This window comes from Alligator sinensis, unplaced genomic scaffold (assembly GCF_000455745.1).
Source record: "Alligator sinensis unplaced genomic scaffold, ASM45574v1 scaffold907_1, whole genome shotgun sequence".
Lineage (NCBI taxonomy): Eukaryota > Metazoa > Chordata > Crocodylia > Alligatoridae > Alligator > Alligator sinensis.
Window position 1 is genome coordinate 3,054,182 of NW_005841925.1, and position 26,106 is coordinate 3,080,287.

A 26,106-nucleotide genomic window follows, 5' to 3' on the forward strand; every position below is an offset into this window, starting at 1 on the left:
CCTCCTAGAAGAACCAGTGATGAAGGGAGCTCCTTTTCCTCACCCCACCTCCTTGTCGATGCCGTTCCTTTTCAGGAAGAGCTCTGTAGTCGGTGCTCCTGGACTCTGTATTGCCAGGGGATGGTTTAGATGTGGCATGCCTCCTCCCTGTGTGACACATTTCTTCCACCCTGTCCATTAACTGTGGCTCAGATCCCCTTGAGAAACAGCACTTGGCCTCCCAGGTGGCAACAGACATGCCTCCTCCCACTGTAGAAGCTTTGTGCCATTTTAATGTGTCCATTCTGATATCAGAATAAGCTGTTTAAAGAAAACCCCATAAATTAGGGAACAGAAAGGTGACAGAGTTTGGGGGTTCAGCCAAGGAGGGAGAAGGAGCCAAGCAGGGATTTGTATCAGAGAGGTTAAATCCTTTATCATGAAGGGTGCTGAGGCCAGCGTTGGAGCCTGGATATTAACAGCAGCATCCTGCCCCAGTACAAATGAAAAGGGACAGAGCCAAGGACTGAAAAGGAAAAGAGCCAAGGCCCCTCCTACCTCGCTAGCAGATACAAGGACAGCTATGCACTTGTGGCCCTCTGACACCTTTTTGGGGCTCTATGTGAAGGGGATGGGTTTGCTGTGGCCACACCACCCATTGTCCTGGTGGGAGCAAAGCACACTTCTCCCCAGACTGAGCAGTCGCTTCTGATTTGCTTGCATTCCTTCAGCGATCCCATGGGATTATGTTTAATCCTTCTATCACTGCTTATGCTGCAGGAGAGCGGGTGCTCAGAGAGGAGACCGCGCAGGGCCATTTAAAGCCACGTGAACCTGTCCACTGACTGCAGGCTTTGGAGAAAACTTTGAGGGGAGATTTCTCTACCCCAGATTTCCTGGTGGCAGAAGTTTGTTCCAGCTTGTCCTGCTGGCAAGGCAGAGGGGGTTTGTCCACCACACCCACTGGGAGATGTTTAAGAAGCGGGTGCTTTGTGCCTTCCTCAGCAACCCCCTTGCAGGCTGGGCATCAAGCTATCTCCAGTACACATCAGGGACTGGAAACCTGGTTGCTGCCTTGTGCGTGCTTCTGAGCCTAGCCCTGGTGACCCTGCCTGGGCAGACTATGTCACTTGAGTAACAGCCACAGCTGTGCGGGGCACGCAGGGATGGCTTTGCCCAGATCTGCTGAATAAGGTTTTCCGCATCCCAGGTTGTGGCAGCCCTGCCTTTTCCCCAGGACCAACTCGGGGGCTACCCCACTAATTGTTACAATTTAAGGTGTGTGTGTGTGGGGGGGGGGGTCCATGCCCACTCACTTTTTAGCAAAAGCCAGTGAATCATAAAATCATAGAAAATGAGGGTTGTAAGGGACCTCAGGAGGTCATCTAGTCCCAGCACCCTGCTAAAAGTAGGACCATCTCCAATTACATCATCCCAGCCAGGGCTTTGTTGAGCCAGGCCTTAAAAGCCTCAAGGATAGAGACTTCACCACCACTCATGGGAACCCATTCCAGTGCTTCACCACCCTCTTGGTGAGAGAGATTTTCCTAATATCCAACAATTGCTTCTCTGGCTACTGCCCTCCTCTGTCAATTTTTTTTGGTGCCATTTTTCATGTCACAAGAGGCAATGGAGAGAGAACTCTGGGTTGGTGTCTCCTGTGTTTTAGTATCCAGATACATGCACAGCATATGCTGTGACTGCCTTGGGGACACAGAGAGACTCCATAACACTAGCATCTTCCTGCATAGCCCCCTCTCTGGTGGTACAGCAAGAAGCCTGTGGTATAGCCCAAATGCAGTAAGGAATAACAAACACCAACTCCTGCCCACAACCATTTCACTAGCTCCCCACAATGTTTTAGTGCGTGTTCCACCACACTCTTAGTTTTGAAGGCTATAATTTAATATCACAACATGCACGGTTGTCACATTCATCTCCTTTTTCAAATACTGACCCACCATGATGGAATCAGTTTATTTCTGTATGTCTTGTAGTCCTGTCAACAAGGCAGAGCACCTGGAGGTCGAAAGGCCCAACCAATGGAGGACTGATTGCCTTGCAAGTGTAACTATATAAATACAATCATATTCCGTGTGTGCGTGTGTGTATAGATATATATGTGTATATAGATATATATACACATACACATATATATTGTACTCCTTTTTATCATGAATGAATGTCAATGGCCATACAAGTTATTTTTTACAGATTAACATTTAAAAAATGCAAATATATCTTATCTGAGGAAAACCACCTGTTTTTATTACTTATTTGTATTTAAAAAAAAACAAAATGAAGATGCTATGTTTCCACAGAGATCCATGTAGCCCTCTCATAAGATGCATCAAGTGATGAAAAATTATTTTTTCTCTGAGCAAATGAAACAGTGGACTGCCTTTGGGGGCTACAAGACTTGTCTGAGTTAAATAAACGAAGAGTATAGTAGGTCTTCAGTGCCATCCTCTGAGGTACACTTTCCAGAGAGCACTACCCATAACTGCTGTTTAGTGAAGGAGCCATATAAATGAGGACTGTATCCTGTATAACATACTGTGATTCCCACCCCCCACCTTGTTAATAATAAAAGAAAAAAAGATAAGAAAATGGAAGTTTATTTTGGAAAGGTATAGAAATGTCTGGGGAAACACTATAGCCCTGTGGAAGAAAGATTTTTACAACCTGGAGGGACAAATATTGCTGGGATTTACTTATTTATTTTTGGTCTGGGACAAATTGCGACTAGGAGTATGTTGAAGTTGAACATAGAGTCAGCAGAAACTTGCCATGGTGCTGGTGGTGACATTGTCTTGCTCTTTGTACATTGTGCCAAGTACATCATCTTCCAACAGTGTCGTTTGCGCAGTAGCAAGGAGTTGAGGTGGAATAGCTGGAGTGACATCTGTTTCTTAAGAAAGCAGAATTCTCATCTTAGGAGTCCCTAATTTCTATTTAACATAGTGGACTGTCCAGGTGATTTTTAAAATGGGTGTACTTAAATGGATGAAGTGTTGATAATTGAATGACAAACTGGCTTCTCTGTTTGTACACCAAGTTTTCAGCAGTCTTAACTACACGGAGCTTAACCCAGTGTGAGAGTCATTTCCCTTCTCTCCCCAGGGCAGTCTGTCTCTCTGTCATAGGGATCAGGTCACTAAATGGCACATCCACCTTCTGTGCCACCCAGCTCTGCAAAAGATTCGTCTATACCTGGCTTTCTTAGCTTTGTGATATTCATCTGCCTCTGAGACTTTATATCTGGATCTTTGTAAGCAAGGGAAAGCAGGGGGGATGACAACACACACCACACATTTGTTCCATGGGTAAAGTCTGTACCATTCTGTCCTAATATTAAGTGCAATATATTTTGTTCCAGTTAACCAGTAGCTTCCACCATTGGCTGTTTCTTTCCTAATAGAGGTGCTGAAAAGAGACCTTTTCAGTAGTTGGGCATTTGCCATCCTTTCACTTCACTTCTCAGGAAAGCCTCTGTACCTCTTAAGTCCCTAAGCTAGCAAGCACATTTATGTTATAAGGTGCTGGCTTACTCTTAACGTAAGCACACCACAGACTTTGGCTGCTACGACCCTTGTATAGACAGGGAAATAACCCTACAATATACCAAGGGAAAGCTGCACTGCTCTCTAGAATGCATTGCTGTTCAGATCCAAGCTGCTGGTTTACTCTTTATGTCCATAAAACATGTCTCAGTTGAAAGGCATGGAACCTTAACAGCCTCTTGCTGTTTTCCATTTACCATGGTAGCACACATAGGCAGCTTCTGGGGTAGGTACTGCACATACTTATGACATGGTCCCTACCTTAGAGGGCATCTCTCTGCCACTTCCAGGGTGCCACTCCCACTCTACGTGCACCAAACCCAGCAATGAAGCAGCCTTGGGTTTCTCCCAAGAATGGAAATGCTCAACAGCAGCAGCCAAGAGCAGTCCTCATTCACCGCTTCATTTCCAGTTTTACCATGTGCAAACTGGGAGTGGTAGCATGGGCCAGGGCTCTTTGAGAACACCATGGATATAGTGTAGACATGCCCTGAGAAGCTTGCCGTCCAGTATATCATTGGGCATGGGTGTTAAAACCCCAGATGAGGGAGCCCATAGATTCTGTCCTTTTTTCTTTTCTTTTTTTAATATTTTAATGTGTGCTGCATTACTGAGGTGTATTTACTGTGTTCTCAGTGGTCTCCCTAACTGAAAGGTCCAGCCAGCTCTGAAAACAGAACAACTTTCCCACCTCTTTGTTTTCCCTTTACCAGGTTCTCACCCCCACTGTGAGAGCTGTTTAGGGCTCGCTGGTACAAACTTGATGTCGCCTAAGCCAGTTTGGTCTGCAGGGTAGCCGAGGCTTCCTGCTCTCAGTGCAAGCCCATCTGAAAACTTTGGCTTGCAGCAGAACAAACTCTTCTCATAGCTGCACATCACAGGATAGTGATACAGGGAGATAGGTACACAATCGGCAACATTTCACGCTGAGCTCTACTTGACGGCCAGTACATTTTTATTTTTTTTAATTTTGTCCCGCCATGTCTTTGTTATATTTTGATTGTGAAAAAGAAATGGGAAAGTTGTGGATGGCGTGTGGGGAATGGATTAATGTAGAAGGGTCCTGGGGTCCCGATTTTTGCAGGGGCGAGGGAGGAAGGTTTTACGAACATCCTGTACATTGTATATAAAAATGTGACTCGACGGCTGTATTCTCTGTAAAAACACACTTTCCATGTATGAATGTATCCTGTGTAATAAATTGTTGTCTGGTTTAAATTTTAAATAAACCTTCAGAAAGGATTTCTGTAAAGTAATTCCCAGTGTGTGTTTGTGTGTGTTGACTTCAGATGCTCAGTAGTCACCTTTCTGCTCTTGTTCTCCTTCACACCATATGTCTTCCCCAAATATTTCTGGAGAAGAAGCTTACCAATCCCATAGCTGCCTCCACAAAATTGCTTAATATTTCCCATCTGCTCTCCATTTATTTAAAAAAAAAAGAAGAAGAAGAAGATTTCTGAAGCCTTCTCCATCCTCACTTATTTGGGTGAGGTCTAGACCAGGGGTCAGCAATGTTTTTAGGCAGAATGCCAGAAACCTTCACAATCTTGACCTGTAAGATGTTGGTGTGCCAAGGGTGGAGGGCAGGGGAGCCACAAGGGGCCTGATCCTTGTTGTGGTAGCACAGCCCCAGCCTCAGTCTGCCCCAGGGCACATGTGCCAAACAAAATGCTTTCACATGCCATGCTCTGGCACCCATGTTGGGGGTTGCCTATCCCTAGTCTAGACTCCATTGTATTAGGTGCTGTATATAAACCTAAGGAGGGGGATTGCGTCTGTCCCACGAAGCTTGTTCTAAGGATCAGGGTTTTCTGAAGCACCCAAATACAGTAGGAGCACGGATGTGACCAACATTAATGGGACGGGTTCCAAACACAGTCACCTCTGAAAATCATGCCCTGAAGAAATGAGACTGAAGGGATATACTTAAATTTAAAGGAGTGAAATTGAGCCTCTGATGAAAACATCTAGCCCCCAGTCACTCGGAGTCTTTGGCTCAGCTGGGAATTCAGATCCCTTGATCCCAGTCCAATGCTTTACCTCTCTATATGCCAATTAAATGTAAACATGCTACAACATTTGCTGAAACTCTCCTGAACACTAGGGCTTTGCGAAATGGCAGCATTCTGTTTCAACCAGCGTTTGGATGGAACAGCATTTTGTTTCAAATTTTGTTTTGATTTGAAACAGCTGTTCCATTTTGTTCTGTCGAAACAGGCTCGAAACAGCGAAACTGTTTCCATATTTTCCCCATACAATATAATGGGGAAGGACAAAACAGCCTGTAACGTTGTCATTTCTAGTGTGATTTGGATGAAACCGGCAGGGGTGGTAGCCCCTTCTGAGGGCATGAAGCCTGCCAAGTTTCAAGGAGATGGTTGCAGAGGGTTTGGGGAAACTGCACCCCAAAGTCTTGAAAGCAAAACTTGTGTCACGTGTATGTGTTAAGCCACACTGGGGTCAAAACTGTATTCATGATAGCCCCTGTGGAGGCCACAAAGCCTGCCAAGTTTCAAGGAAATCGGTACAGGGGTTTGGAGGAAACTGTACGTCAAGCTGCAGACAAGCAAAACTTGTGACGTGGGTGACACTGCGTGTGTTAAGGTGCAGCAGGGTGAAAGCTGCAGGCCTGTTAGCCCCTGCTGAGGGCATGAAGTCTGCCAGCTTTCAAAGAGATAGGTGCAGGGCTTCTGGGGCCCTGCACCTCCAGCTGCTGACAGGCAAAACTCATGTAATGAGTGCTTGTTACTATGTCGGTCTTGGGGCACAGGGTGTGGGGGTACCTACTGCAGACCTGGCTGCTAGGCCCTGCTGCAGCCACAAAGCCTGCCAGGTGTGGAGGAGATCAGTGCAGGGGGGTTCTGGGGCTCTGCATCCCTAGCTGCTGACAGGCAAAACTCTGTGACCTGGGTGCTTGTGCTAGCTAGCTACTGTGTTACCCAATCAATCATGATTCACTCAGGGACCAGCTCAATACACAGTAGCTAGTGAGGATAATGAGTTAATGAGAAAGGATTAACACCTACAAAACCACAAACTAAGGAGAGGAAAGAATCAATACAGAGCTGGGAACTGCTTCTGCCTCAAGACAGAGACAGTCAGTTGCACAAGCGCCCATGTCACGAGTTTTGTCTGTCAGCAGCTAGAGGTGCAGGGCCCAAGAACCCCTGCACCAATCTCCTTGACAGCTGGCAGGTTTTGTGGCCTCAGCAGGGGCTAGCAGGCCTGCAGCGCCTTAACACACACAGTGTCACCCATGTCACAAGTTTTGCTTGTCTGCAGCTTGACGTACAGTTTTCTCCAAACCCCTGCATCTATCTCCTTGAAACTTGGCAGGCTTTGTGGCCTCCACAGGGGCTACCACCCCTGCAGTTTTGATCCTGCTGTGGCTTAACACATACATGTGACGCAAGTTTTGCTCTCAAAACTTTGGGGTGCAGTTTCCCCAAACCCCCTATACCAATCTCCTTGATTCACGGCAGGCTTCATGCCCTCAGAAGGGGCTATCATTCTTGCAAGTTTCATCCAAATCAGGCCACAAATGACAAAAGTTATAGGCTGTTTTGTCCTTCCCCGTTATAGCCTATGGGTAAAACGGCAAAATGTTCAACTATATCTGTTCTGTTTCGATTTTGCTGTTTCGACCTTGAAACAGGTCAAAACAGCATCAAAACAAAACTGGCGGTGAAATTTTGCACAGCTCTACTGAACACCTGGTGCTTGGCTGCCAGGAATTAGCATATTGGCATTCCTCCTACTATTCCTCCTCTTGAGCTGGAGAATAGAAGCTACTCCAGATGACTCAAGTCTCCAAACTTAGCAGGGTTCACATTACAAAGTTCTGCTGTGAGGCACTATTCCTCTGGCCTTTCCACGTTGTCGGGGGTGTGGGATGTGACACCTGCACCTGACCACTGATTGTCGGCAGCTGAAGGAGCAAGTGAGCACATCCCTTCCTATCCTGCTCTGTCTTTTTAGTCCCTGGTTTTGTGTGAATGTTCTACCTCCTGCAAGATTTCCATAATCCAGAACAGTGCCATATTCTTCCCTTCCCTCCAGAGTAGCTTTCCTTTTCAGCTCTCTTCTCAGTACCTTCAATGTACTTAATCTCCAAGGACACTATCACTGCATTCACTGGAAGTAGGCTATTGCCTATGAAAGTCTATGCCCTTCTGAGCAAGTTAGTCTAAGGTACCACACTAATTTCTGCCTGACTTCAGAGTAACACAGCTAACTATCTCTCCCTGGGCACGTAGTGTGACTTGAAGCAAGTAAGTGATGCTTTGTGAAGGAGGGATGAATTCTGGGGCTTTTTCTGTCTATCCCTGACCTGAACCCAGTTCGGCTTTTCAACTGCCAACACTCAGAAACTGTAAACTTAAGATAGTGTTCACTTGACTGTTTTAGAGTAAATAGCCATTTTTACTGATGATCAGCAACTTGCCATTCAGTGACTGAAACTTGAAGTATTTTATTACCAAGCCATTTTTATACTCTTGATGCCTTTTTTTTGGATCAGAAACTGCTTTACAAATGCTCAATGAGAATCCTTTTCACTGAGAATGTAGCAGTTGCTGGGATAAAATGCAGCAGCTTTTTAGTAATGCATGACAACAATGCACAGCCTTCTTCTAGGACCAGAAGTCAAGAGCACTGTACTTGGTTGCAAACACTGACTAGAGTTAGCAGAATATGATCAGGTCAAATGGAAACATTTAATTCACCAATCAAAACCACTCGTCTTGGTTTTTTTTAAATAATTTTTTTCTTCATCACACGTCTGTGTCTGCTCCTCAAGTCTGCTGCTCATCCTTTACTTACAAAGTCTGTAGCAAGCATTGACCACAAAACCCAAGCTCTGTGAATTACCAATTGAGGTCTGAAATCTATAATTGAAAAATTATTTTTGCTGCAGGAGCCCTAGAATCAGCTTCTGCCTGTTGGAAGTAGGAGGCTGTTGTTTAAGTTAGTGATTCACAAACAGGAATCTCATGGGATGCCATGAAATCTTTACAAGTGTGCAGTGGAGTGCTGCAAAATCTTAATGCTGTTAAATGTACAAACACCTAAACTTGATTCACAAAACAAAGCCTGAGATTTCAAATAGTAATCCATAGTGCCAAAACCACCTGCTGCGGTCTTTCTGCGGTCTTCACAATAGAAGAATTATTGCTCTATTATCTTTCTATAGTTAAAAAATAGGGTGCTCCTAGATTCAGAAAAGTTACCAGGGGTGCATCAAGTCTACCGAGGGCTGCCTTGAGTCTTAACACGTTTGAGAGTCACTGGCTTAAATGCACTGGTTGTGCATGAGGAATGAGGTGGAAGAGGGGGAGGAGATTACACTTTTTTTAATCCTTTAGAGAACTTCATGAGTAAACGTTCAATCAAAATGTCTGATTGCAAGTAAATAAAATAGTAATCCACTGAAAGAGAAAACCTCATCATGTGGGTAAAAAATAAAAGAAGAAAACACAATCAGCCACATGATTATTTACTATGTTGGTGACTCCTGCTGTTTATCAGACAGCTTATAATGAGCACCTGCAGGTAAAGGCCTGGAATTTTAATTTAATCTTGTCATATCAGATTTTTAGCCATATGGTGGGATTTTTCTCCCCAAACTAATAAATCCATTTTTGCAGTGTTTATTTGCTTTGAAAAGTAACAGGTTAAAATATTTTTTCCCAAATAAAATGTCAATGCATGGTGGGAAGGGGCACTTTGATAATTTTGTAACACACTGCTTTAATGTGCAGTAGAATAGGCTACTGCGCATTAAAGTGCATGTGTAGACACACCCACTAAGTTGCCCCAAAGTAATGCTGTAAACAACAGACTGCAGGAGTTTACAAATGCAAGGAACTGAATGTCAGTAAAACTGAATTAGAGCAAGAGACTAACTGCTGCAGGTGTTGAGAAAAGCTTTCTGTTAAGCATGGAAGATGCTTTTAGGTCCTTTCTTGCAAAATCAACAGGACCACAAGCCACTTTTTCCCTTGCCTGTTTTCTTAGACACATTGAAGCAAATACCAGCAACCCCGTGATAACAATCCATCAAGCACAGACAGGAGCTGAGGAAAATCATTTGCTAAGAGGAACCTCAGTCACATCTGAGCAGTCATTATCCTCATGTGACTTTGCTAGGAGTGTGAAAGGGTCCTATAAAATAACCATGCTGCCTCACTGCAGTCTTCTGCAGAATGCAGTCAAGGGTAGTGCAGACTTGTCTTGCAAGACAAACAGCAGAAGCCTGCAACCCCAAGGGAGATGATCAGGAAAGCTAAACAAGGACAATTGCATGCCTGGCAAACCTTTGCTCTTCTAAACTGATACACAAGTTCCTTCCCCTGCCTGGGTAGTTTGGGGTCACTCAACCTTAGCTTCTGTTATGGCAAAACCTGAGACATCTTCACTGCTAAAGTCAAGAGCAACCTATTGCCTACTGGAAAACATCCTGCTTGCAAAGGAAATAATCTTCTCAGATAGGGGGAGGGATGAGGCAGAAGCTCCTTCTGTGCAGCTGAGAGAGTTTCTGGAAGTAGCGCAGAAAAGGAAGACTTCTAGAAACAGCAGAAATTATAGCTTCCTCCTTCAGTGTATAAATTGGTTCAAGGTTTTAGATTTGGCTGCCTGCTGTAGATGACTATCCTCTGTTTTTTTAAACCCTTAACAAGGAAACTAAGGCCAGAAGACACTACCGTGATCATCTAGGCAGGTATAATGCAGGCCACCGGGTTAAACGAAGTCACAAAACAATCTAAGGCATGGTGCCTGGGAACAATCCCAATTCTTAGGACAGTGGCCCTTAAGACATTTTGGCCTCATGGGTCAGATGAATGGCACAGGGCTGATCTACAGGCCAGCTTGGACCTCACACACTGTGGATGGACTACAACTGCTCATTTCCACAATAAGCACAATCCAGCTGTGATTAATTAGGCTAGGGATAGACATTCAAAAAGCCTGAATCGATTCGATCTTTGCAGGTTAGTCTAACTGGGCTAGGCTAAACCAGTTTGTAACTGCTCAGACATGCAGCCAGCCACATGCCTGCAGTGGATCAGGCTAGAAGCTGGGGGGTGGGTGGGTGGGGGCGTGGTGCTAAATTAGCTCTCCCTTCCCTTCCACAGTACTGAGCTGACGGGGGCATGGCACTTTGATTAGGGAGGGGTCCCCCCCCACCCCCCACCCCTTCTGACCAGCCCAGCAGGCAATTGATAACAGTGTTTATCACCCCATTAAGAAAACAACAGCAGGACATTACCAGCTACCTTTTGATTCTGCTTTTGTCACAGCATGGACCATACCATAGCCAGCATGTGGTCTGTTAGCTAATACACAGATACCTCTCAGCAAGACAGAGGGGAGGGGGGAATTCCTGTTTAGCAGGGAGTGGTGAGGGAGATCGGGGGAGTAGCCTGCAGTTTGCTAAGCTCCAGCCAGGGAGCAGAAGGGAAGGGCCAGCCCTGCTGTGGAGCAGAGAGCCCCCCACCCCAGCCCAGAGAGTGTGCTGGGATGCTGGGGGAGTCTGGTTTAACTTAAACCAGCAAGGGGTCTGGGACAGACATTGCATAAACCAGTTTGACCCAAATCAGCTAAGTCTGATACTGCATTCAACCAGGTTTGTCTCAAACCAGTTTCAGCCATTTTCAAACTGGTTTATGTGCACTGAACATCTGTTCTGTTACAGGTTTAAACCAGTTTCTGATCACTTAAACTGGCTTACATGTAATATCTGTCCCTAGCCCTAGTGACTGAAAGGCTGGAGCCAAGAGCCTAGTAAGTATAAGGGCAGCTTTCTGTCCATCTCCTGAGACAAGGAAGTCCCCCATGGTTTGGACTGGGTCTTCAGCAACTGCTACTTGAAACCATGCCTTGTTTCTTCCTCCAAAAGAGGCTGGTCAGGGTTGACCAAAAAGATCCCAGGCTCTGGCTAAATTGTAGTCTTCATCCTACACTGGACCCTGCTCTGCTGTGGTAAAAAAGGGGTAAGTGACCCTACAACTGTGGGCTTGGGGCACTCCAGCCTCTGAGGTTGGAGGAGACAGCCCTTTCCAAAGCACAGTTCCTAATGATAACTGACAATGGGCTCGCGCTCCTAAGTCCCTTACATGCATTTGGAAGCCTCCCCACAGGTGTGGAAACAGTATCTCTATTGCTTCTGGCAGAACCCAGCCCTATGCATGTTTGCTTAACACTGACTTGATCTTTTTTTTCCCTTCAAGGACTTGAAAACCTGTAGTCTATGCTGTTTTTCACTCCTTGGGAGTTAGGTTAAGCATAGTCATTGCTGCTTTGCAAGCAAGTGGTATCAAGGTGTAAGTGTGTGGAAGAGTTTATGTGATTAGAACCCAGGTGGCCGTAATCCCAGGCCTCTCTGCACACCACCAGACCTGGGTAACCCCATGGAGTGTTTGTTAGGAGGCTTGAAAACTTCATGGCAGAGCCTTAGCACTTCCCTAAACCTCGCACTCACCTGAGTGTTTGTGAACAGCAGCTGTTTGAATAGAATCAGTATTCACCTTCTTGGTGAGTCTCCTGCTGGTCTGCCAGCATATGGTACTTTTTTGCATGCTTGGTTTGGGATTGAGGTGGGGGAGCAGCCTGGGAACTAAAAGCCAAGCCAGGATTTGGCTCACATAAGTACCTTTTGAAAAGAGGATGCTATTGGCTACATTCTGCTCACCTTGACTTCACATGTTTCCACTCATCTCTTCCACGTGGCTGCATAGGCCTAAAATGGGACTTTGTTTAGGCCGATCATTGGAATAAATCAACGCTTTTCTGAAGCGTGAACTGCGCATAGCTGTAGTAGTTTTTCCGAGCGGATGGGATTAAGTCAGTTTGTGCTCAAGGAACAGATGCTCTGAGTAGGGAGCTGTCATTTCTTTTTTCCCCCATACAAATCTTTAGACCACCCCCTCACCAAGTTCCACATATTTTGACTCTGCTTGAGCAAGTGCTTGTGGTCTGATGCAGCCCCAGCACTGAGCAGGAAGTGTGGTTCTTGCACAGGGCTAGCTCTTCTGGTTTATATGCTTACATGCAGGGTTGCTGAAGATGTTGCTTGCTAGATGAGGCTGTTTGCTGTGGAAATGCAACCTGGGATGATTTGGGGGGGGGTCTTTGCACGTTTCTCAATTCCAAGGGAGAGCTCGGCCTGCTATTTCTAAGTGCAGACCAATCTTGGCAAACAGATTGGTGCTCTCCTGATCAAAAGTGCTGCTTATGTCCAGGTTCTTTGGTAGCCAGGTCTATATTCAGACTCAGAAGGTGCCGCAAGATACTTGCATAAGAGTCCCCCACATGAATGAATATGAACAGCACAGCATGAGAGGTGGCAGGACTTCTAGCAGGTGTAGGTGACTGGTTTAATCAAAGAACTTACTAATCACGATTAGGAGAAAGGACTGCAGAAGTTAGCACCTGCTGAATAACCAGCCAAGGAGATGGATGCTGCTGGCAAACAAATTGCTAGGGTGAGGCATGTGGTGCCACAAAGAGGCAGAAAGCATAGAGTGATATTCTGCAAGCCTTGAGGCTTCTTCTGTTTTTGACTACCTGACACCCAGGTGGGGAGATACAAGATCAGAGGGGTTTGAATTCTCAGCCAAGCATGTTGCTTTGCATAGCTGACTGACTCTTGGCATTCACAAAGGCAAATGTATTACAAAACAAGGGAGCCTTGGGCTGCAGGGTGGACAGAAGCCATAGGCTCTGCAGATACTGCAGGTGAGGCGAATCCCCTCACAAAGGAAAGGGACATGAGGGAGGAGCTTCAGCTTCTTCCCAAATTAAATATGGGTGGCTTGGTTGCAAGCCTTTGCTCCATGTTCTTACAGAGCCCTTGTTTCGAATGGGTCTGTCTGGCCAACCTGGTCCACTCGCATCTAATGAGCCTTTTGTAGGGGGAAGACGAACCCTTCTTATGGAATACGCCTCTAATCCATGGCATCACTTCTGCAGTAAAGGAAACAAGACCCCTTCCTACTCCCTCTGCTTCACAGCATAATGTAGCTACAGCAGTAGGAGTCTTGGTTCAGCATTACGTAGTGACACCCTGGCATGCTAGAAGAGGATTGACAGCACAGGATGCATAGACCCTCAGGTTTCTGCCAGATGCCTGCATCCTGGGCCAGATCGGCACCTACTCGTAGATGGATATTGCTCCATGAAGTTCAGGGAGCAGCACCTGCTTACACTAGTTGAGGATGTGACTGTCTATATCCAAAGTTGGCACCAAACAAGATGTTCCATTGCTTGTATTTTTTCCTTTGCATCTGGTTGCCATAAAGGTAATCATAGCTTAGACCACGTACTTGGTTGGCAAGCCTGGTGGGTAGTTCTGCAAATTGGCTCAGTCCTGGGATTATCCCAAGTAGTCTCTGCTAATTTTGCTGCCATGTTTTTGTTTTTTACTTTACAGTGGCTTCTCCTATTAGATGCAAGGCTCCTTCAGCTATTTCTGTGTATATTTACATTTGGATTACATCATGCACAAAAGGGACTGTCAATCAATTGCAGGGGAAAAAAAATCTCTACAGGCATGTAAAGTCTATCTCCAGGCCTCTACAATCTGCTGCATTGCTTGAATGGGAGCATTTCTAGCTCTGCTGACAGAGCCGCTAATTCCCAGAATGCAAAATGTTCTAGTTCATAACCAAGCAGAGGAGGCAAAAGGGCCAGAATAGTTTACAAAATAAAATAAAATAAATACATTAAAAAAAAAATCTCTTTAACCATTTAATAGCTGGTGGGAATAGCTAGCAACCTTGTTTAGAGCTGCAGCAGCAGGCATGTATCTGCCAGTGACTGGATCTGTCCAGGAAAGGGGAGGGGCCCTGACAGCAGGGTTGCACGTTCAGATTAACAGGTGCACTGGAGTTGGTGCTCTGCTGCTTGCTTTCATAAATGAGCCACTTGCTATTGTCCTTCTCTGCAAATAAGCATACGAGTGGAAATCTGAAGGGTAAAATGGTGTTTCCATTGTTGCCAGCTACTTAGTGTTAGACTCCAGCAGTGCTGCCAGTAGGGATTTTGTAGGGTTTTCCATAAAACATTGTCCAGCATCTGTGAAGGCAGTTGAGTTTAATAAGGTAATAAATGCCTTTGATTAATGACTCTGCCTGTGTCTTACAATGGCATCTGGCATGACAAATAGAGGAGGGCCAAGCAGAATAGAAAACCTGCCCAGTGACTTCCCTTCTCTGAGTGGGATTGTGCTAACGCTTCCCTAGAGAATTCTCTGAGCCGCAAGCTGACTCCTGCGTATTGTCTCAACAATTAGCTGTGCTTCGTACGCCGGCTTATTAGTGCCAAAAGTTCCCATTGGTTGGCCAGTGAGGCACATAGGCACGTGTAAGTGTGTAATAGAGATTTTGTTCTCTCTTTCCTTTGTAAAGGTTGTGTTCAGGGGATGAATTTACAGGTCTGCTCCCCAAGTGTTTGGAGAGTTGGATTTATAAGGTGGTTGTATTTTGCCTGCTGCTAACTCTGCCTTCCCAGTCTGCAGTTTGGAAAACACAATGGGAGGGAGGAGGTGGTGATGGAGTTGGGGGGCGTGGATTATGCAGTATAATGATGCACTAATAGAGTCAGGGCCTGGAGCAAGCTGAGATGGGAGACGTTTCAGCTCTAGAAAATCCAGTTGTGGTTCAGCTGAGGAGTCACAGCTGACCCTGCACAGCTGGAATGATCTACAGTGACCTCTGTTAATCCTGCCTTGAGGCTTCCCAGGTTTCAAGGAAGCCGTTTCTGCAATCCTTGCTGCGGCACATTTAGGCCTGCCTCTAGGTCACCTGTGGTTGGGGCTTGTAACAGGGATTCACACATCCTGATTTGATTAAATGGGCACTGGACTCTCATGAGTTGCTGTTAGACCTCTGCTCCAAAATTCATGCGGTCTATCTTCAGAGGAATTGCAAAGCCAAGTGTTTCCCCCCCTCACCCTCCCCACATACACCTTGCTCAGGGATTGTGGCCCTGTTTCCTTTGCGAAGAATAGAGCAGCTGGTCTGATCCCAATTGCAACTAGCACTTGACTTCTGTACTCCTTCCCTGCCAGAGATTCTTCAGGCTGTGGGGAGGGCAAAAGGTCCTGAGCTTTGCTCTTAATAAACAGCACTCTAGTCTCCCTCCAGGTGCCTCCTGTTTAACTAAGGTCCCTGAATGCTGTTGAGATACTTAAACTAGTGGTTCTCAGCCTTCATAGACAAAGGTACTTTGAAGCACCCCTCCATAACTTTGAATTGAGTGGTACCCCACTTAAAAATTAATTTGATTATAGTACTTTCCTACCGTATGCAGAGCGGCCAGGACGTGTGGGTGGGAAGTGGCCAGGCAGAGACCAGCCTGATCCTGCATATATCTTCTCACACCTGGTTATCGCCTCACACCTCATGGCACCCTTCAAGATTTCTGGTTGAGATTGAAGGACCAACCTGCATAAAGATGTGTACAACCACCTTCCCAGCCACTCCAGTAACTATTTGCAAGTGCTCCAGCCCTTCCAAAGTGCATAATCCATGCAATTCTTGAGCATTCCTGTTGTACTTGCTGAAGGGCTATCTCCACGAGGCAGAAGCAAGCCAATGCTCCCTGCATGTACGCTCTTGCACTGAGCATTGGCTTCTGCTTAATGGCTTGTGGGCACGTAACCTAACAAGACGGAACAGCCGGCGCCCTTATGCTAACTAGCCAAACAGCGCTCTGCCTTTCAGCTTTTTACGTGCTCGAAAGGCTGTGTCAATACTACACTTCTGCCACTGAATATTTTATTGATGATTTGACTTCTGCTGCTTGCCATTCCCATTTCAAGGCTGCCTGATTGTTCCGAATTAAAATTTCATGCCCTGGGAGATGCCTTCTTGCTACAGTGGAGATTGTGCTGTCCTTTTTCTAGGCCACCGCAACACAGCAGGAAGAAATTACTCGCTGCTATGAGATTAAGAAACCACTTTATTTAAATAAAGCATGCAGCACATATTGGAGAGTGGCAGAAAAGAGAAAGGGTAGGTTGGTGGACTTAGAGGTATGTGTGGATGTGGGCTGTCCTCCTCATCCTGTCTGCTATGCTGCAGCAAAAGGAAGAGGGCTATGCTTTGGATTCCTCAGTGGGGGTGGGAGGGTAGTACCTCATAGTGTGGATAGCATAAAACCTTGATGACTTGAGTGTTCAGCTATGCCAGATACCTTGTTAGTGAGTGTTACTGAAAAGAAAAAAGTCGAATTACAAAATTACTTGTTTTTCCAGCACTTTCCCCCCTCCCCTATCATTACATGACAGGGCCCCCATGGCTGGTGACTAGTTTGCCTTGATGCCAAACCAACTCCTCTCAGACCTCATTCCCCTATTTCCTTATTATAAATCATCTCTTTAGCAAAAGGCAAGATGTCTTCATAGCTTAGGGAAGCATGAGCCCCAGGGGATGCTCTTTTTTTTTTTTTAGTAGCATGTAAGTAGCCAGTTGGACAGACAGGCAATAAAGGGAAAGTGAGAGGATTTTAAAAGCTGAAGTCGGGAGCTGAGCAGCTATGGACTGAGGCATACGGATGTCAGCCCTGGCAGCGTGCATTCAAATCTGCCATCTGTGTTTAAGGATGAGGTGAAAGGAGGAGTAAATTCTGCAGTGCTGTGCCAGCCCGCCTGCCTGTGCCAAGAGAGCGCCAGCGCTATCTCTGCTTCCCTGAGAGAGAATCCAACTGCACCCGCTCCATTCTGGCACGAGTTTCCCAGAACTGATGTGGGCCATTCAGCCCAATTTTCCACTAATAGAGCAACTAGGAAGCTAGGAAAGCTGACTGGTGCATTGAGGGAGAACACGCCTCTCTGTATGTAGGCAGCCCGGTGGCTTCTAGGAGGGGTTCTGGAGGGGCTGGAATGTGAGCAGGAGCACTGCCTTCGGTATAGCCTTTTCACCTCTGAAAAGGAGGAAGAGCTGAATTTTCCCACAAAGGCAAAGAAAGCTACACCAGCTGCAAAGCCAAACTTCACTCACGGACAAATAAAACTGTGTCATATCTAAGCAAAAAGGTGATGGCATCCCGATCCCAAACATTAATCGATGTGATTTAACAGGTTACTTTAATAGAGCCCAGGAGTCTATAAAGAGGAACGTGGAATAAAGGAGTAAGAAAAATCCTTGTATTTTAAAGCGCAGAAGGAAAAACGAATGTTACACAATATTGGATTATTGTGAAGGTCAACACTAGCCTGAATCATGTCTTCAGGGACTCCATTTGTCTGCTTCCTATCAATAGCATCACTCTTGCATCTCAGCTGTATCAGGAGGGCTGCTGGGAGTGCCTGAGGACTTGGTGCTTATGGGCAAAATAGAGTGCAAGAGAAAGGGGATGGGATCTATGAAGAAAGACTGGAAGCATAGCAACTATTTAGTATAGAAGAGTGATTGGAAAGGGGTGGGGAGAAGGGATTTAAGTCTCCAAATATTCAAAGAACGGTTTCCATGAGACTGGTGATCAATTATTCTCTCTGCCCATGGGGTATATGGAAAGTTGTTGCAATTTAAGACCATGATAGGGGAGATTTGAGTCAGATATTAGGAAGGCAGTTCTAGCTATGGGGGTCGTTAAGCACTGGACACAGATTTTCCTAGAAAGTGGTAGGATCTCTGTAATTGGAAGAAGGCAAGGTAGAGGTACACCTTTGTAGAATAACTAAATCGGAGATGCTTAAGCCATTAGAAATTTAAGTGCTGGTTTCACAAACACTTGCCTGGTAAGTTTTAGATGGGGATGGTCCTGCCTTGAGCACAGGACTGGACTTCATGTTCTCCTGAGGTCCCTTCCAGCCTTCTTTCTCTAGAGTTCTGTACTTTCCCCCTCATGCAAGTATGTGTTGCAGTTGGTTTGTACAAGTAGGGTGACCATACATTCTGGTTTGGCTAGGACACTCCCAGATTTTGAAGGCTGGTCTCAGTCAGTGGGTGAAAATTAAAACAAGAGTCCCAGAATGGCAGGGGCATGGCATGCAGGGAGGCAAAGCAACTTAGTGTGCCATGCAGGCAGGCAGCAGTGCTGCCTGCCTGCCTGGCGCACCATGCGGCTCCATCTCTGCCTGCAGCAGTGCCAATGACTGGGGGTGGGGGGGCGGGAAGTGTTCCAGATTTCCAATGGTCTTATATGGTCACTCTATGTATAAGCCAGACATACCCCCTCTGCTGATGGTACGCACCTTCAACTGAATTAGAAGTGGCAAAAATACTGAAGTTGGGTTGCTGTTTCCTGAGCTCAGCAAAGACATTATTAAAGTGTAATGAGTTACACAAGGAAACAGACACCCAAGCAGAACATGTGCTATTTCCTAGCGTGGACAATGGATGAGGGTATCAGAAGGGGGAGGGGGAGATACCCAAGGCATCTGCTGTGGGTTTACATCCTTCATGCCAGCTCTCACACCTTCGTCCGCCCTATGAGTCAGGTCGGTCTAGCCATGCCAGTTGTAAACACAGTGTATCCTAGTCATCAGGCTATTCTAGGAAGCCAAGAAATCAATGCATTTTGATAAGCTTTCCTCCGAACATATGAGAACATGAGACATGCTTATCAGCTATTTTCCTCTTCTCTGATCCACCCAAGGCCAGTTCAGCTGGAGCATGTGTAATGTGTTTCTCCTAGGTGACAGACAGGGGGCCTTATGGTGGATGCCAATGTTACCTGGAAGCAGCTGGCAAGAAGCATTTGAAGAACCCATACTCACCCCTGGAGCTGATGCACCCCCGTGCTCCAAGCCTTTGCATCAAGCCAGTGAGCTGGAGCCCCAAAGTTACCCCTGTGTTAGCTGGCTACAACATTCAGCTACCACCCAACACATCCCATGGAGACAGTGTTATTGAAAAGGCCTAGAAGATTGCCACAAAAGTCCGGAATGAATTTGTTCCAAGGCCATGACTACTTTTTTTAGGGGAGATAAAGACTGCAGCGGGATTCTTCATGTCCTTGTGATTATAGGAGTCCTGTCATGTACTGGGATCAGTCTGCTCACTCCAGTGGAGGAATATAAATTCTTATAGTCGACTAAAATAAGAACACGTGAACAGGGTTATCGAAACAGGGCAGCGATCTATAATTTAGCCTCTGATTTCTATGATGCTTAAGGCACCCACAGACTCTACCAAAATGGAAAATTTCTGGATAGATTAATCACAGCCATAGGGAGAATTTCAGGCGTCTTATCACTACCATAATTTTTCTTCCACAGTCAGTGAACTGGCATGCCATGCATTCACTGAGAAGCATGTCCTCCTTCACCACTCTTACTAGATGCAATGCCAAGACTTGCTTCTCAACAACTCTCCATGCACCAGTTACAAAAGAGGAAACAACCCATAAGCAGGCTTAAAAACTGAAGGTGAACCATCAAGGAGAGAACAGAGAAATAGCAGGTAGCATTCTTCACCATTTATAAACTATTCTACTGCGTGGGGAGCTGCTATAATATCTAGGAAGATGGACAGTCACTGGTAGGCAACTACTTCATTTCCACGATGGATTAAAATCAGAAACTTGATGCTGATCTAAGGTACCCACCCATCCCCACTGCAGCACAAGCTTAAAGAAAAAAATGTCTAAAATCTACTATTTTTGTTCTGTTATTACCCCAGCCATAGTGCTTGCATTGCCCTACTCAAATTCAGTTATTATCCCAGCCATAGTGCTTGCATTGCCCTACTCAACTGAGATTTGTTAGTTTTCTCTCTCAAACAAGTATTTAGGCCTTGAGGTTTCTCTCAGGTGAACAGCACAATAACAACAATATACAACACACTTTTTGAGATTGTTTCTGACAAACGGAGCTTTTAAATAGTAGTTCAACTCCCAAACCCAGGGGTTTTGCATGTCCTATCTAAAGAGCACATTTCTTCAGGAACTGGCATCGGTTACATAATGCAAGGAGAGAGTGACTACAAGAAAATGCACTCGCTGGCCGCAAGCAATGTACAAATGCTCTATATTGCTCCTGGGGACCCAAAACCTGGTAAGGGTGTGTCACTGGAGCCAGGCAATGAAATATAATTGAGTCAGGAGGAGGGTGTGGTACAGGGGTCAAAGCATACTATCTACTTCCATCATAATTTTCTTTTTTATGACTATTCCTTCATCATTTGTAAAAAGAAAAGATGCTACCTTGCTTTCATGATTTCTACCCTCTCCCACTAGTGGTTTCTTCTCTGCATTAAAGGAGTCTGGTAGACTTTCTTGGTTGTTTACGGCTAAGTGAGTTTTTTTTCTCAATGGAACCTCCTGCCAGCAGATATATTTTTAAGACTTATTATATAAGCCCCAGGCTTGTCTTTATGGAAAAGCAAGACTCTCTCTTAAGCGATTGATAATTCACCTTTCTATGTTTAACATGCCGGCTTCCCTCTCCAGCAACATCCAAGAAATGTGTCACTTGCAATTGCCATGTGCAATGCAAATTTCCTAGCATTTGTGGGTAAACTCCAAGTCTGCCAGCCTCCTTTATGTAGCTTTACCTTCAGAATTTCTGAAGGTTTTTCTCTTGGGTGGACTTTGTTTCAGAATTGTCCACTACTCAGAGAGACACTTCTTTGACTGTACAACACACTGTACAGTTTTTCATCTAGAGTTTTCAGGGCCCACTTCAGTTTACATGTAAATGTTCTTCTCATAAATGGGAATGCCAGATTACAGAATCAGTTTAATTACAGCTGTTAAAATGTAATTTGTGTACCCACACACATGCACACACCATAAAAATGACTAATGCCATCTAACAGGGTGTGTTCCCTCACACAGCAAGCGTCTTTCTGAGCGGCTTGAACAAGCCTTTGTAATTTGGGGGGAGGGAGGAGGGAGGCTGGGTGAGACTTTAAAGTTGAGAGCTTTCCTGCAGCAATTTGAAACAACTCTGTGGAGCAAACTGGTAACATCTGAGCTTGATTTATTATCTTTCCATACCTGTGTTGTCCAGGCGCACTGTACTCCAGCTGGTCCATTCCACCTTCCTATTGAATTCAGGGGACGTTCTACTGCTGTTGAGGCAGTGAAAGTAAAGGCAGAAATAACATAAGAGGTTATGATATATACTGTAGATCAGAGTGACAGTAAAAAGTAGTAAAAAGTGGTCTTCACTTTCAGCTGTCTTGGGATAACATAAACATGCCTTGCAGATGGCTTTGCTTAAGGCATGAGCATCCACGTAGGCAACGTAAAACTGAATGTATGCACAAGTATGTTGTGATATTTATTGAGAGGTTCAGATGACTGTGTAGCAAGTGAGTCTAATAGCATTGCAAGAACCTGGAAACAGAAGCTCAGCTGTAAGCACTTCTTCTAAAAAATACAAATGAAAGGGCCCTGTTGCTCCAAACTCTATTTATCTTACAAAAATTGCCTAGGGTATTACACAGGTAGAAGGGTGTAGTGTGGCTTGGTGTTATACCTTTGTAACTTTCTTCTTTTTTTTTTTTACAGGGAGTAAAGAGATGGTATTGTCACATCTTTAATATTACAAGAAAAGCCACTTCTGGGTAGGAGGGGTTTAAAAAACACAAGATTTTGACCATGAGATCTTGTAACCTGTGAATATTGGGTTGTGATACACTTATTATGAAGATTCCTCCTGAACAATTAACTCTGGTGCATGCTAGACTCCGTACTCGTGCATTATATTGCATAACTGTCAGTGTCCGCTGCAGGCTTAAGAGGCTTCCCTACTGGAACCAAATTTTGAGGTCTTTTTACAGTGACTGTTACCATGGTGAAGATCCATGGGCTCCTGCCTACACTATCATTTTCCTTCAAATTTCCCACCGTTTCCCTACCAGCAGCCCAGCTCTAATTTCATGGACCAGAGACAGGTGGTGGGATAAAGAGTGAGTGCTTAGAGTAGAGAGGGCCCCAGAAACTGGCCTCTGTTTGGTCACAGATTCGGTATGTCAGTTCTCCAAACAGAAGAGCCCCTTGGCTACACCCTCCTACTATGTCACACCACAGTCTCTTCCTGGAGGGCAATCCTTAGGAGTGAGTACCATATTTTTTCCACATACAGCACACATTTTTCATCCAAAAAAAAAAAAAAATCAGCTGCTGGAAACCGGGGTATGCATTATAAGCAAGAAAATACAGTAATAGCAGTTCCTGTATCTTAAGCTTCTGCTGGGCTTGGGGAGGGGGTTGTTAAAGTAACACTGTCCAAGCTCTACAGGGAACAGCACAAGCATGCTGGGCTCCCTAGCTGCTGCTACTTGTTACTTGATGCTGCTTCCCAGTATTTTCAAAGAAAGATTTATCTATTTGTTTTCTTCATTCTGCCTTTATAAAAGCACAGTCTCTTACTGTAGGGCATGTTGTATATAAGAAAATACAGTTAGCTCTCTATGGCAGGGGTCAGTAATCTTGTTACTACAAGTGGGAGAGCCTGAAACCCAGTCCTCTGCTGTGGGCTGCAGATCTCCACCTTCCACAGCACCCATGCTGACTCTCACTGCAGATCCCCAGCCCCTCTGCTAAAAGAGTAAGCTCAGGCATGAAAGAGCAGCAGAGGAATAGTGGCACAGCAAAACTACATGCTGTCCCATCTCCTGTACAATGCCAGGCCAGATCCAACCTCTTGGTGAGCTCGATTCAATCTGCAGGCTGTGGGTTGTTGACCCCTGTTCTATGGTCTATGCACATCTTGGCATCTCTGCCAAGAAAGCAGATTGTGGAGATTGTGAAGGTAAAAAGGGGAGGGGAAGAGAGAGAAGACTCCCTTTCTCTACCCTTTTAGACCCTATTTTTAATATTTCAGAAGAGTCAGCCATAGCTGTGACCACCAGCCATCATCAAACTGCTTTCTTCCTTCTCAAGCTCCAGAGTTTAGATAGGGCAGCTAACTGGACCTGCTTATGCTGATCAGGGAACAGAAGTGGTTGTTTTCCTCTGAAGAGCAGACAGGCCCCCCTGCAAAAAACATTTACTAAGACCAGGCCTCTTAGGTGACTAGACATTTTCTCTGTAAATCAATTTATTGCTTTATTTGATTTGTAGCTGTATGAGGAACCCATGTAGTTTAGTGACTTGAAACTTCCTTTTGATACTGACTTTATATGAACTTGTGCCCTTTTTTTCTTGCGCCTTTCATAAGAAGAAATCCCAAGTCTTCCACAGGGTCCAGTTTTAGAAGTAAAAAAAAAAAAAAAGGTTCACAGGGAGCAGCAAACAGAAGCCTCCCAACCACTCTTGGAGGATGCCTGATATTTCTAACTTGGCTTGGATTCACAAAGTGACCTAGAGATAAAACTGCACACGCCCGAAGAGCAAACTCTTCAGTCTCCCTAGATCATAAGCTGGAGCAAAAGTGAAAGAAAATTTTTTTTATGGTAAAAGCAAATTTGCTTGGTCACTTCCTCTATTTTCACAGCTGGTTAAAGCAACCACAAATAATCTGGAAAAAGCACCTCCTCCCCCTGCCCCCCCCACAGCATTGAGCTCTTTGCAAGCCATGAAGTCATAACGGTACATGTGACATCACAGTTTGCTAGAGAAATGAATGAGAGAGTTTCCTAGGCAGGATCAATCTGGGGAAATTAGAGCCCTCTTTTTGAGAGACAAATAGCAACATTTACCAGGAGAAAAGAGAGAGAAAAACAGTTGGGAGGTGAAATCAGTTTCTGCTTTACTTATAAGAGATTAGAGTCTGTCTTTAAGGTGACTCACCCAGGGCAATGCCATGCATAGTTTTTTCTATTAACACACCCTTGACAGTAGTTCAGTTAGTCATTGACTGGGTACCAAGCCTTCACTGGCTGGATAAAGAGCTTCTCTCTAATTTGGCTCAATGTCTATTACCATTACTTTTTGGAAAGGACAGGGTGGGATAAAGGGGAGGGATGGAGCTCATTTTCATCAGCATGTCCTTCCATTTGCAACCTTCCCATGAATCCTTTGCATTTGGCTTGGCACCCCTAGCTCAGGGCAAGTTGCTCACGACTTCCTGGATCCTTTCTGCAGTAGGGCCCACAAGCATTAAGTCCCTTAATGCTCCTGCACCAAGACATTGCTCACTAAACACGATGCTAAACACGAGTACAGGTGGTCCAAATGGCACATGCATGCATCGATTACATCCCATTAACTTATTTTAACAAAGGCAGTTGTTTTTTCCTTCTTGCTGCAAGTCTTTCATGTATCCCCAGGGAAAAAAAGGCGTTCAAGCTTCCTACGAACTCTTCAGAAGATTCCAAAAAAGCGCAGGTCCACGAACTTAACAGGGGCTGTTGCCAAGCTCCGTAAAGTTTTGTTGGGAACTAGGAGCCATTCCCAGGGTCTAGCATTGCCACTTCCTGGGGCGGGGTGATGGAGTAGATATAGCGATGTCCGAAAAGCAGGTTAGCCGCTGTCACACGCACAGTGGAATCGCTAACAGCACAATGTGCGTTAGTCAGTGGCTCACCTGCTTCTGGAGGATTAACCCAATGCAGGCAGACACATGCTTCTGGGAAGCCAGCAATAACCCGCCCGCCCTACCACAGCAACCTGAAACACACAAGAGACAAATCACATCAAGAGCTGAGGAGAGACATGCTACCATGGCGTACGAAGTTCGGCCACCCTGCCTATGCGCCCTTTCCCGGCCTAGGCAACAACACATGGGACCTGGCTTACTTTCATCCAGCAACTTGCAAGAAAGCAAGGAGGGCTTTTTTTTTTTGGGGGGGGGTGGATTTCCTTTTGAGTGTCTGTGTCACATTCGCTTCAAACTAGCTGCTTCCTCTCTCTCTTGAGATCTAGCAGTTTCAGTCCAGCCACAGCTGGCAGCCTGGCCCAATGAAGATCAGGACCCTGTTGTGCAACGTGCTCCCAGCAGGCAGGGAGACTGTCTTTCCCCCAGGGAGCTCCAGACCTACGACGATAATTCTCTCTTTTTAAAAGAAGCCCTCGGACTTGCCATAACTGGAGCCGCCCCACACTGCAACTCGCTCTTGTCACCCGTGCTAGCCACAGCCAGATGCTTCAGGGAAGATGCAGGAAGGCCTCTCCCACAGACAGCAGATCCCAGCGAGGCGGCTTTTCCTCCCCAGGCTTTCCCGTGCCGTTCTCTTCCTTTTTTCGCGCCGCTCTGGCAGATGACTTTCAGCCAGATGTGTCCAGCTGGGCACTGCTGTGCGTGACACCCCCCTCTCTTCCCCCACAGTTTGGCCAGTGAGCCAGGCTCCACGTGCTTCACTCCTGGCTTTCTCCCCTTCCCCAAAAAGCCTGATGGTGCAGATTTCTTTTAGAAGCCGGTGCTGGGGCCAGTCCCGACTTGATGGGAGGCTGTGAAGGGCCGGAACAACCAGGCTCTGAGTTTCTCCAGGGCTTTTTTCTTGGGTGGGGGGGAAGGCTTCTGGCTTGGGAGTTTTGAGGGAGTGGGTGTTGGGGCGGCACTTTCAGTAACTCCTCTCCCTGGGCAGCAGGAGAGGGCTGGGGAGGGAGGGCAGAGCCTGCAGAGCAGGGGAAGGTGCCACTGGGGCACCCCAGCCCCTGCTCCCTCCCTCCCTCCTCCCTTCCCTCCCTCACTCACCTCCACTGGTGCAGGCTGCCGCTGCAGGCAGGC

The 26,106-nt window shown here is 45.8% G+C and overlaps 1 protein-coding gene and 1 long non-coding RNA gene across 3 annotated transcripts in view; one reads left to right on the forward strand and one right to left on the reverse strand.

Annotated features, from left to right (window-relative positions):
* RASSF7 (Ras association domain family member 7) overlaps window positions 1–4,798 on the forward strand; it is an 84,306-nt gene extending 79,508 nt beyond the window's left edge. Inside the window, exon 6 of the mRNA XM_025198564.1 lies at window positions 2,301–4,798. Coding sequence (XP_025054349.1) covers window positions 2,301–2,323 — 23 coding nt within the window. The 3' untranslated portion in view covers window positions 2,324–4,798. The remainder of the gene's footprint in view (window positions 1–2,300) is intronic.
* Window positions 4,799–16,496: 11,698 nt separating this feature from the next.
* On the reverse strand, window positions 16,497–26,106 carry LOC102381875. Of its 2 annotated transcripts, none has more exons than XR_323291.2 (4): window positions 26,074–26,106; window positions 24,964–25,046; window positions 21,486–21,559; window positions 16,497–16,753 (listed from the first exon to the last, which is right to left on the reverse strand). It is a non-coding gene; the product is annotated as an uncharacterized LOC102381875 (long non-coding RNA). The 2 variants fall into 2 exon arrangements; XR_003092975.1 differs by having other exon boundaries at window positions 24,228–25,046.